Here is a 12,615-nt window from a genome sequence, read left to right on the forward strand (position 1 = left end):
CTATAATGCTCAGGTTTGCCTTTATTTCCATCATTAGTACAGACTAATTGGCTCAGGTTCTGCAGTGATTCATGCTAAAACACTTATTGATCCAGTTTTATCAGTAATCAATGATCTTATTGAAGATCTGAAGAGTCTGCCTGCTGCAGATCATCCAGTGAATGAATGTGATGGTCGACCTTTGACCCCCAGTCCCTTCACCTGCACACACAGACACACCACAGGTCACTGTAACCAGGTCAACCGCAGGTATCAAACAATTGAGAGGGGGCCGAGCACTCACCCTGAAGGTGTTTCCAGCCTGTGGCTGCTTCTGGAGCTCTGACTGGTCCAGATCCAAACTAGCTGAGGTCACATACAGTTCAGAGTAGTCTGGGCCCCCAAAGCAACAGGATGTGGTCTTCATGGCAGGCAGAGAGACCGTCTGCAGCCGTTTACCTGAGAGGAGGTGACAGGATGTCAGCCAATCACAGAGAAGGGTCAGTTTAACCAGTCAGTAATATCTGCAGGGTCCAGATGGATTCTACCAGTGCCCTCATATAAAGAGGCATTTTTAAAGCAGAAAGTATCGCAACACCTGAGACGGTCACTGAGAACTCAAACCAGTTAGTTGATGGACTGTCTTTACTGGGACTGTTCTACAAAGAATCCAGCTCAAGCAGCCTATTTAAGGGTTAGTTTAAACCTAAAACAATGCATTCAAGTTAAGAGTCTAGTTTAAACCATGAGAACCAACATTTAATAACTGAATGTAGACATGACACGAACAAATCTGACATCCTGCCGAGTAACCAAGATTACAGGTATTTACTCCTGAATAATCTAAAAGATATGATGTCCCTAACGTAACCTTAAATGGTTACCGTCAAACTCTGTTGATAAAAACTCTTCAGATTTTGGCACCAGCTGGAGAACGTGTTTTGTTAAAGGTAAAAGGTAAAATTTCAGTTTGCCTAGAAACTGTTAATATATGTTTACTGCAACCTCCATTGTTGGAGGGTGGTGTTATTAATTGTTTCTCTTGAGTTTTTCAGCTCCCACTTTTAGGGTAGGAGGGCAACGGTGCGTAAGTTTACACATGAAACATTTCCCAATAAGAATGTTGGATTAGAAATTTAGCATGTTATACTCCAGTTGCTAACTAGGTTTGTGAGTTGTTTTTTTAAACTTACATGAGGTGTTCTTTCGATTTGGTTCAGAGTTTCCACAAAGGAACGATTATTATGAATCCACCTTTTTAAAGCATTTTGACTCAGAAAATCAGAAGCAGCAGGTCCTACGCAGGTCTAAACTCTGTCCTCTTATCTTTCCAGTCTATTCCACATGCCCAGTCAGTTTGATCCAGTTCCAGATTCAAAATTACTAATAGGAGAATGTAGCTTAGCCAACAGAAATAAGGTCCAAGCAGTGGAAGGGTGTCAGTAGAAAAGATCCAGCTTGTTGGTGCCTGTAACCTAACCCTAAAACACAAAGTGCTAACAGCTATGATGAAGGCTGAGAAAGAGCTGGAATATCAGTGTGGAGATATGAACATGAAGTGAGCCTTCAACAAGGTGAAAGACTGAAGGAAACCCAAATGTTGCTGATGTTCCTTCACTGGTCCGAAATCCTTAGTGAAAAAGCTTTTCACTAACCCTAACACATTTACAATGGCTTTGAATGATGAATGACTGAGCAGGGTGAGCCATCTGACTCAGAGGAGCCAGGTCCAATCCTGGTGCTCAGCCAGGCTCAGCTCAAAGAAGCTACAGAAGGCCCATCACTGATTGGGCCCACCACCTTAAGAGAGTTTGGGCGCCTGTTTGTGACATCAGGTTGCAAGAGGGAGGGTCTGACTGTTGTCTGTGCTTATTGCTGTGCAATTATGATTGTTTGGCTATTAGAAAATATTAATAATTATAATTTACAGTTTTTAACAAAATTATTAATAAAGTTAGACTATTATTTTTCTGTCAGCACCTCTGTTGGGAAATAGTGATTGGTTTAACTATTTTCAACTGTTAATAGTTATAATTAACTAATTATTAACAGATTTAATAATACATTTAAAACCTACAATTTCAGTCAGACTAACAAATCAGGGCACCACCTGATCAGGAATCATTAGCCAAACAACCTTTAGTCTGTCAGGCATTATAAATACCAGCCCAATATGGTATGGTACTACAGAACAGCAGATAAGAGAGATGAAAGCTAACAGCAAGTTCTGCACACATATACAAAATAAACACACAGCATCTCCTCTCCATAATAATTTATTAACAAATAAATAATCCAGCTCCAAGTTAAAGTATTCCACTCAAAAAACCTTTAACTGGGTTAGTAACACTCAACCCAAACGATACAGCACAAATGAAAGAAAAAGGAAAACTGATAAACTACAAAAGGGAACAAAGAAATGCCATAATCAATAAATTTGGGGAAGACTTTTGAATGGAGCTGACACTCACAAAATAGCGACAAAGCAGATATGAATATTTGACCTTCCTGGATGCCAATTCACATCCGGGTTAGTGGCTAAGCTAACACAAAACAATATCTTATTTAGAAACCCTTAAAGTTTCACACGTACTTTAAATACATGAATACAAATATTAACGTGCATCTAAGTACCAGTGGCATGTTATGACAGAAATGTTTCAACCACTCATTGAAATAACATTTGTCATAACTTAAACACAACTCATAACAAATAAATTAGCCTGCAGACTCAATAGCCATAGCATTAGCTAAGCATTTAGCCTACTAGCACTCAAATGGTTTAGCTTTCAGCACCACAAACAAAGCAAAACAAAATGAACAATATTTAACTTATTTCATCCTAAAATAATTTATCTGCCCAGACACAACCTCTTAAGTGAACCATTCTGATGAACAGGACGGGAAGTCCAGGTGCCAATGAGTCACATGGTGGACGGCAAACAAAGATCCTATGGCTGCTGCTCTCAGTAGCTGCTGGGGGAAGCGTTAGTTCCACAGAGTGGCACATGCATGTAGCATGCAGTGTTAGGATGAGCGTCTGCTGTACTGGCATGTGTCAGGGGTGCAGAGCTGCAGTTTCAAGGCTGTCGAGGCAGTGGGGAAATCAGCTTCAATTAGAGACGCCGTCTCTTCTGGGGTAGCTCTCGCTCAGATTCCTAGTCTGCAGAAGCTCAGTAAAAAGGTTTAATACAGATTGTCTTAATTATCCCTACTATTTCAATGCTGGATGCACAGGCAGAAGATTATAACTTAACTTTTGGCCCATTTATGATCAACAGATACATGATCATTGTCAACTTTACATCCAAGTTTCAAAGAGTCTTTCTGGCCAGTGAGTTTCCTGCATGTTGTCTTCCCAATGCAATCAGCTGCGCTGCCGAGGGTGAAAGAGCAAAAGGTGAGGCTAGGAGAGGTGTTTTGTTAGTGGCTTCATGACATCATGGAGATTCCCACTGTAAATCCTCCTTTCTTGGGAGTTTCTGAAAATGGGTTATAATGCTGTGCAGTCAAGGACACAGAGTTCACCAATCTTTTGTTCTCTGTGTTCAGTCCAAGTTTCATCTCATGGTTGGGGCACAACAATGCGCAACAAATAGCAGTTCAGATAACCCGGCCTTCTTGGTGTCCTAAAAGGGGTGCCATCTGGCCACTCCGGGGTGCTTCTGGGAGACTTCAATGCCCATGTGTGCAGCGACAGTGTTACCTAGGTGGGTGTGATTGGGAAGAATGGGCACCCCAATTTGAACCCAAGTGTTGTTTTGTTGTTGGACTTCTTTGGGAGGCATAGAATGTCCATAACGAACACCATGTTTGAGCACAAGGTGATTCATAAGTGTACCTGGTACATGGTCACCTTGAACCAAAGGGGTAAGCTAAGGAACAGCTGGTGGAGGAATTTGTTCAAGCGATCTACAATTCACTCCGGAAGAATTTCTCTCATGTCTCGAGGAGGTTGGGGCTATGGAATTGGAATGGGCCACGTTCAGGACTTCCATTGCAGATGTGGCTTCCAGGAGCTTCTGTTTTTGCGGAAGCAAAAAGTCTGGCATGGGAGAAATTCGTAGAGACTATGGATAGAGATTCCTGTTGGCCTCAATGAAGTTCTGGAGAACCATTCGGCGACTTAGAGAAGGGAAACAGGGACAATTCCAAGGTGTCCATGCTTTGTGAGGGGAACTGTGAACCCGTACTGAGGACATTGTTGTGCAGTGAAAGGAGCACTTTGAGGATCTCCTCAAACTGGTCCCCATGCTCTTCAAGGAGGAGGCAGAGCCTGAAGAATTGTAATAATGCAATTCCATCGCTGAGGCAGAGGTAGCTGAGGCAGATAAAAAAGCTCCCTGGCTGCAGGGCGCCAGGTGTGAATGAGATTTGTCCAGAGTTTCTGAAGGTTCTTGACACTGCAGGGCTGTCATTGTTGACACGCCTCTTCAATGTCGCATGAACGACCAGGACAACACTGCTGGAGTGGCAGACTGGGTGGTGGTCCTGATTTTTAAGAAATAGGGCCGAAAAGAGTGTTCTGTCTATGGAGGGATCACATTTCACAGCCTCTCTGGGAAAGTTTACTCTGGGATGTTAGAGAGGAGGCTCCAACTGATTACTGAACCTTGGATCCAGGAGGAGCAATTTGCCTTTCATCCTGGTCAAGGCGGGCCACGTCTTTACCCGGAATCGCTTAGGGTGTCATAGGAGTATGATTCTCTGGTCTACATGTGTTTGTGGATCTGGAGAAGGCTCACTACCGTGTCCCCCAAGATATCTTGAGTGAGGTGCTGCGGGAGTTTGGGGTATGTGGGTAGATAATGGATACAATATCCAATATTGTATTCCCAAAGCAAGGGCTGTGTCCGTATTCTGGGAGACTCCCTTTGGAGGTTTTTTGGGGCAGGTCCCGCTGGCAAGAGACCCTGGGCAAGAAATAGAACTTGCTGGAGCTGACTATATACTGTATCTCTTCTGGCCTTGGGATGCCTTGGGACCTGTTGTCCCCGCGACCCAATGTCAGATAAGCAGAAGGCAATGGATGGATGGTTGGATGGACGGATGTACAATGCTCAAAAAAATAAAGGGAACACTCAAATAACATCCTAGATCTGAATGAATGAAATATTCTCATTAAATACTTTGTTCTGTATAAAGTTAAATGTTCTGACAACAAAATCACACAAAAATCATCAATGGAAATCAAATTTATTAACCAATGGAGGCCTGGATTTGGAGTCACACGCAAAATTAAAGTGGAAAAACTCACTAGAGGCTGATCCAACTTTGATGTAATGTCCTTAAAACAAGTCAAAATGAGGCTCAGTATTGTGTGACCTCCACGTGTCTGTATGACCTCCCTACAACGCCTGGACATGCTCCTGATGAGACGGTGGATGATCTCCTGAGGGATCTCCTCCCAGACCTGGACTAAAGCATCCACCAACTCCTGGACAGTCTGTGGTGCAACGTGACGTTGGTGGATGGAGCGAGACATGATGTTCCAGATGTTCTCAATCGGATTCAGGTCTGGAGAACGGGCGGGCCAGTCCATAACTTCAATGTCTTCATCTTGCAGGAACTGCTGACACACTCCAGCCACATGAGGTCTAGCATTGTCCTGCATTAGGAGGAACCCAGGACCAACCGTACCAGCATATGGTCTCACAAGGGGTCTGAGGATCTCATCTTGGTACCTAATGGCAGTCAGGTTACCTCTGGTGAGCACATGGAGAAAGAAATGTCACCTCACACCATTACTGACCCACTGCCAAACTGGTCATACTGAAGGATGTTGCAGGCAGTAGATCTCTCTCCACGGTGTCTCCAGACTCTGTCACGTCTGTCACATGTGCTCAGTGTGAACCCGCTTTCATCTGTGAAGACCACAGGGCACCAGTGGTGAATTTACCAATCCTGGTGTTCTCTGGTAAATGCCAAGCGTCCTGCACGGTGTTGGGCTGTGAGCACAACCACCATTTGTGGACGTCAGGCCCTCATACCATCCTCGTGGAGTCGGTTTCTAACCGTTTGTGCAGACACATGCACATTTGTGGCCTGCTGGAGGTCATTTTGCAGGTTCCTCCTTGCACAAAGGTGGAGGTAGCGGTCCTGCTGCTGGGTTGTTGCTCTCCTACGGCCTTCTCCACGTCTCCTGGTGTACTGGCCTGTCTCCTGGTAGCGCCTCCAGGTTCTGGACACTACGCTGACAGACACAGCAAACCTTCTTGCCACAGCTCACATTGATGTGCCATCCTGGATGAGCTGCACTACCTGAGCCACTTGTGTGGGTTGTAGAGTCCGTCTCATGCTACCACGAGTGTGAAAGCACCACCAACATTCAAAAGTGACCAAAACATCAGCCAGAAAGCATAGGTACTGAGAAGTGGTCTGTGGTCCCACCTGCAGAACCACTCCTTTATTGAGTGTCTTGATAATCACCAAAGATTTCCTCCTGTTGTCTTTTCTATTTGAACAACAAGATGTGAAATTAATTGTCAATCAGTGTTGCTTCCTAAGTGAACAGTTTGATTTCACAGAAGTTTGATTTACTTGGAGTTATATTGTGTTGTTTAAGTCTTCCCTTTATTTTTTTCAGCAGTGTATGTTCACACTATACACCAACAATTTACACTGATGTTGTCAGGATCTTTCATCTTGGACTTTGTGTTGGTTTTTGATTGAGCAGTTTATTTACTCCTGCGTTGTGGTAGTTTTTTTCTCCTGGCTTTAGACCCCTTTTGGTATTATTTACCCAGTTGCTCGTTTCCCTTAAGATTAGTTGTTCTTTCCCAGCCTTGCTCTTTAGTATAGTTCCTCTTGTTCCTGCGTTGTCTAGTTAGTGTTCCTTCCAGATTTAGATTTGTGTTTTATGTTAGGGTTTTTATTTATATAGGTTTGCTTAGGTCTGTTTTCCATTAGTTTAGCTTGTCCCCATGCCCCTGTTTAGTTCTTCCTAGAGTTACTATTTATGTTAGTTTATGTTTGGGTTTCTTTTCCTTAGAGTTGTCTCTAGTTTAGTTTAGTTTTCCCTCCTGTCTCTGCATTCTCTAGCTCCCGTTTCCATTCTAACATATTCCCTCAGTTCCCTGCAGCCTGGTCCACACCTGTTACATGTTTCCTCTGATTACCTGCCTCCCTGTCTCATTGGTCCATACTCCACTTCCCTCAGTTTATAAGCTCTCTAGTTTTCATTGTTCCCGGCTGGTTCCTCTCGTTAACAACCCTTGTTGTATTCCCGAGTTCCTCCTTATGGTTTGTTTGTCTCCTGACTTTACGCCTGGACTACCTGCCTGTAAGTCGTTGTCTTTAAATTAAAACGTCTTCTACTCACCATGCGGCCTCCTCGCCATGATCTGCATTTTGGTCCTGCCACCAAACCCTCAACCTTGACAAATGTAGAGTCAGTCATCGTCACCGAATTGATTTTCCCTCCACTCAACAGCACCATTTCATACACAACCAGACTGAAGACATAATGGAACTAACCAGATAATCCAAAACCTGAACTATGATGGATAAATGTATCTTTCTTTTTCAAGTTTTCTGTAATGTTTCTCTGATGCCATTCTGACATCTACTATCAGCCTGGTCCATTTAATACTACTAATATTATGTGGCTCAAACAAGAAATCTTTTGATGCCGTCTAAAACTACTCATTAAAGATCTGTACCTGAAAAATAACCAGGGATGTCTTCTTTAAACCAGTGTGAACACAAAAAACCCTTAATGAATAAATAATTGCAGTGAGACAATCCAACAAGTAAAGACATCCATTTTTCCTCTACTCTGTCTTCTGCTCCTCCACCTGCCTAGGAGTCAGACAGGGAGACCAGCAACAGCTAATCACAGGGTTTGTACACTTGTCCCACTATAAAATTCAAGCACTTTTCAAGCATCTTCAAGGTAAATTTTTCAAACTTTTCCAGCACCAAACCTTGGAGCAGTCTGTGTCACTGTGTGCCATTTTTTAATTGAGCTTTCTAACCACGGCACACAGGTGAAGGGAGACTATCAACAATATAAAATACTGTTCAATTGATTACAATTCTCCAAGTTATGGTATTAATATGAAATGGACATATAGGCAGAAGGCCAAAAGACATCAGAGGCACATGACCGAGCATCGTGAAGCCACAGCTACTTTTTTACATAAACCGCTAGCTAATCACCTTTACTAGCGTTTTCAATAAAGATGCTTTAAAGATTTTAAAGTCCAGTAGATGATTTAAAGTCCTAGCTCAATATATCCTTCAAACAATCACTTTGCAATTTACCTGCAAAGTTGTCAGCTTTCCTCCCACTACTATGGCTTCCCGCTGGTGAGCACCGACTCTACCATCACTAAAAGCTGCAGGTCTTTCTTGCATATGTTGCAGGAAGCTGCTTGAGGAGTTGGTCCTCGTTTCAACCATGTTTTGTATTGTTTTCGAGCCAGTGGTCATAAAAACGGTTACAGTCGGGCATGCGGTTTTCTCCTGCTCACCGGACGTCTGCTTCTAAGCTATGCCAGTGGACTACGCCAGTCCAGCGGCTGGTCTTTTCAGCTGGTGATGTCTGCTGCTCACACGCTGGTATTGCCAAAAGGATCATACTCTCTCTGAGCGGCAGTGAGGCTTTCTGGGACTTCATTAAAGGCAAATTGATCACTCTGTATGTTGTGCCTCTAACGTAAAAATATCAAACTGAAGTTTAATCAAACTGTTACAGTGCTCTTTATTACAAAACTGTGCAGTTAGAATATTAAGCACTTTCCAAACATTGAAAACACCTTGTTAAAATTCAGGCATTTTCAAGAATTTCAAGCACCTGTACGAATCCTGTAATCAGCAAAACCAGTAAGACTGACCAGTTGCTGGGTCAATGTGGATGACTCGTCCTCCGTTGTAACACGCCACCCAGAGGCGACCCTCAGCATCAAGGGTCATCCCGTCAGGAAGGCCCTCCCCCTCCGCCATGCGGTACACCACCTGACGGTTACCTAGGCAACACACCAACATAAATGAAAACTAATTGCTTGGAAAAAACAGACAAACTAATAAAAACAAAATAGAATATAGAAGGTAAACTGGAGGTCCTCCAGGTGCTCTGCAGTCATGGTACAGATGGTATCTAGTTTACACAGATGTTCTATACTTTAACTACAGGGGTTTTCTTGAGTTACATGGATGTTGTGTAGGAAAACTCCAGGTGCTGGTGTGGTTAGGGGTAGATATTGTGTAGTTTAATAACAGGTGTCACATAGTTACCCAGGTGTCCAGTGGATGAGTCGTAGTTGAAAGCGTCGACGCTCAGAGACAAACTGTCAATGTAAAAAAAAGTTTTCAAATCCTGAGTCCAGTCCATCCCATTAGAGATGTCCACCTGTTAGGAAGAAACAGGTAAGACGGAACTACTCGCAGGTAGACCCATAAACTGTAGTTCAACACGTAAAAATAGGAGACACTACCTGGCTTAGCAGTTTGGTCACAGACAGATCAGAGTTCACCAAGTACAAAGATCCTGGTTTCACCTGAGCGGTCTGAGCGTCCTTCCTCATTGTACCTGAGGGTAAACAACGCACAGGTAACAGGCAGGTAACAAGGTGAGAAATGTGACAAGTCAGAAAGATTTATCCAGGTAAGAATCATAATCAGGTAACCAGGTGCGAGCAGAGACAGGTAAACAAGTGGGAATAGAAAGAAAGGTTAGCAGGATGGAACAGCGACAGGTCCCCAGGTGTGTTCTACCTGCTAGCAGACGACCCATTGGATCAACCTTTCCATCATTAAACCGGTTTTCTGGTTTGTCTTCTTCGACGTTGACCAGTGATGTTGCCTTCTGATTGGTCCAATCAACAGCCACAATGCTACGACCAACACCTGCAACATAACCACCTGACCTGCGAGGCACTGCAAATCCCACAGTGTCATCTGAGGAAGAGGAGTCAGACCAGTGAGAAGCAGGCAGGTGAGAGACCACTCACAGGTCAGACAGGAGACCCTTACCTGTCTTCAGAGAATGAATCTGATTGGTTGCTGCACTCCAGCGGTGGATTTTCTGCCCAGCAATGTCAATAAACAGCAGCGTCTGATCTGACTCCTCCCACACAGGCCCTTCACCAATCAGAGCATGCTCCTTTACCACAGACTCCACCTGCACTGATGACATTTTCACCTGTCTGTTGGAACCAATCACTGAGCAGGAGCGCCAACCAGGCTGTTTCTATGAAAAAGCAAAGCCAGAGTTGCATTCACTCTCAGTGTTTCTGAAGCACAGTGGCTGGTAAGTTAAATTAGTTGTTTTTTTATCATTAATCACAATAATTCATTAGTTGAACACTCATGAAACGCTAATCCCAACAACTTTTACTAAATGCTAACAAAAACATAAAGTAGTTTGATTTCAACTGCGCTTAGCTAACGTTAGCAGCTGCTTTACCACTAATTTTCCCAATATTAACAATCCCACATTTACCTCATGGAGTTCATGTTGTTTTCTGACAAATAAATGGTTATTCTATTCTATTCTAACCCTGGAACGGATGACCTCCACTTGTTTCTACCTTGTTTTTATCCCGGCCAGTGTAAAATATACATGTCTGTGTTGCTGCACCTGTATGCTCCAATGATGCTGCTTCTCCAAAGTTTTAGCCCTGACCCTGTGGAGTTACACAGATGGTACAATAAGAACATATAAGTACTAAAGTTGTATGCAGTATGAGCCAGATTACTGCAGTATTTAACTGTTATAACTAGATAAAAGTTCTAGGACTGATGTAGTACAGGAATAAATACACAGAAGGTAAAATGAAAGTACCATGTATACAAGGGACGCACCGATATGAACATTTGGGCTGATGTCAATATCCGATATTAATATTGCTGCTGTGGCCGATAACCGATTGGTCCCGATATTATCTATAGTATGTATATTTCCCTACCACATCAGTTATTAATATCGGACCAGTTTTATTTATCGGACCAATATCGATGTTATAAAAAATGACAGTACCAATGGTAATATGCTGATACGTCGTTCATTTATAATACAGACCATCAAGTAATGGACTTTACCACAGGAAGGTATGTCCTATCGAGACATGGACTGTAACTTATTCTGCCCTTTCACTGGCTCTGCTCTCTGCTTGGTGTTCTGAGGCATCGATCTTCCAGTTACAAGACCAAACACATGGAGACTGTAGAACTCAGCTGGACACGGAACCAAAGCAGAACCTCGTCTATCAAGATAAAACCTCCACAGTCTACTTTGCTGCCTGGTTGCAGGGGCACAGCCAGGAATGTTGGGCCCCATGACAAAACATCTCATTGGGCCCTCCTGTGCAGCAGCTGTCACTGCATCTCTAGGATCTAACTGACCCGTTAAAAGCTTTACATAACTAGGGTTAAAGGCTTGCAACTGGATCAGTTCCTGTAGTTCAATACTAGCACAAGCACAACATTTACAGCTGGTGAATGGGACACGCAGCCGTCTGCTTACAGTAGAAAGTCACGATTTGATGCAAAATTCAAAGCGGTCATAAAATGTACTGAAAGCCATATTTAGATTTTCAATGTGTTTTACTGGAAAAATTCAAAATGAAAAATTCCCTTAATATTCTAAAAACTACTCATAAATACATTTGAACTGTTTAACTTTTAGAAAATTATCATTTTAAAAGTTTTAAATATAATTATTATATGTGTATAATTTTGATTAAAAATGAACTAAAATACATCAACACGATCATCTCAAAATAGTGAAAGCAGCTGATTTTTGAACAAGATGAGAACAAAAAGCTCCTGGAAACCCAAACTTTTCTCTTAAATAAGCCATTCGGCAGCTGCAACTGCGCATGCTCAGCCTGACCCACCAGGACCAGCACCGAGTCAAACAGATTTTCTTCATCTAGGCTTCATCGCTGTCCTCCTGAACTTCTGCCCGTTGCGGAGGGACCAACCATGTCAGTCAGACCCATTTAACTTTTACTGACCGAACTCCTGATCAACTTCGTCATATCTGTTGCTCTCTGAGCTCGGTTCGGTGTTAGACCAGCTGGACCTGGTCAGTCCTGCAGCTATGCACCCTGACACCAAGAGAAACCACCTACCTGATGCAGACCTCTGACTTCGCTGCAGAACCTCTGGGTGGACCGTCCTCAGTTCGATCAGCTGATCCCGGCTCCGCCCCCCCACCCTAACCCTCAGATAGTAAACACCTGGATCTGATCCGAGGTCAGGGTTCGAAACCGGGACTAAATCGCCACTGATTAGAACCCCACGGAACTGGAACCGGTATCAGATTGAATGACTAACCGACCAATCAGTGACATTGAGCAACTTCATGTCTTCTGGGTTTGGGTTCTCTTTCACACCCAGAACCTTGGGTTAACTGAGCCAGCAACTGGCTTTCCGAATCTTATCAGAACTTTAGTTTTTACTCAGAAAACGTTAATGGTCCTGCAGATCTTTTAATGGTTTCCAGCGTGGTCCCATTTACTCTGCAAATGAAACAGTAACTTTATTCATGTTTCTGAGAACCAGCTGGGGGCGCTGTTCCCGCATTTACATCGGTAACCCAGAACTGCTTTTGTTCAGTGTTTGTACCTTAGATGTTTACACATTTGGTCCTGTCCAACCACAAACTCCTGAGTTTTATGTGAGAGACCG

General features: G+C 43.3%; 1 protein-coding gene across 2 annotated transcripts; it reads right to left on the reverse strand.

Moving 5' to 3' along the window:
• Position 1: 1 nt before the first annotated feature.
• Positions 2–12,190, reverse strand: rgn (regucalcin). 2 transcript variants are annotated; one of them, XM_047355072.1, is made up of 9 exons: positions 12,057–12,160; positions 10,562–10,607; positions 9,955–10,171; positions 9,697–9,879; positions 9,417–9,511; positions 9,217–9,331; positions 8,817–8,948; positions 284–438; positions 2–201 (listed from the first exon to the last, which is right to left on the reverse strand). In XM_047355072.1, the coding sequence occupies exons 3-9, from the start codon at positions 10,115–10,117 to the stop codon at positions 151–153; spliced, it is 894 nt and encodes a 297-aa protein (XP_047211028.1). In that variant the 5' UTR covers positions 10,118–10,171; positions 10,562–10,607; positions 12,057–12,160; the 3' UTR covers positions 2–150. The 2 variants fall into 2 exon arrangements, with proteins under 2 accessions (XP_047211028.1, XP_047211030.1); XM_047355074.1 differs by lacking the exon at positions 10,562–10,607 and having other exon boundaries at positions 12,057–12,190.
• Between the last annotated feature and the right edge of the window lie 425 nt (positions 12,191–12,615).

The sequence above is a fragment of the Girardinichthys multiradiatus genome, chromosome 24 (genome assembly GCF_021462225.1).
Source record: "Girardinichthys multiradiatus isolate DD_20200921_A chromosome 24, DD_fGirMul_XY1, whole genome shotgun sequence".
NCBI classification, from domain to species: domain Eukaryota; kingdom Metazoa; phylum Chordata; class Actinopteri; order Cyprinodontiformes; family Goodeidae; genus Girardinichthys; species Girardinichthys multiradiatus.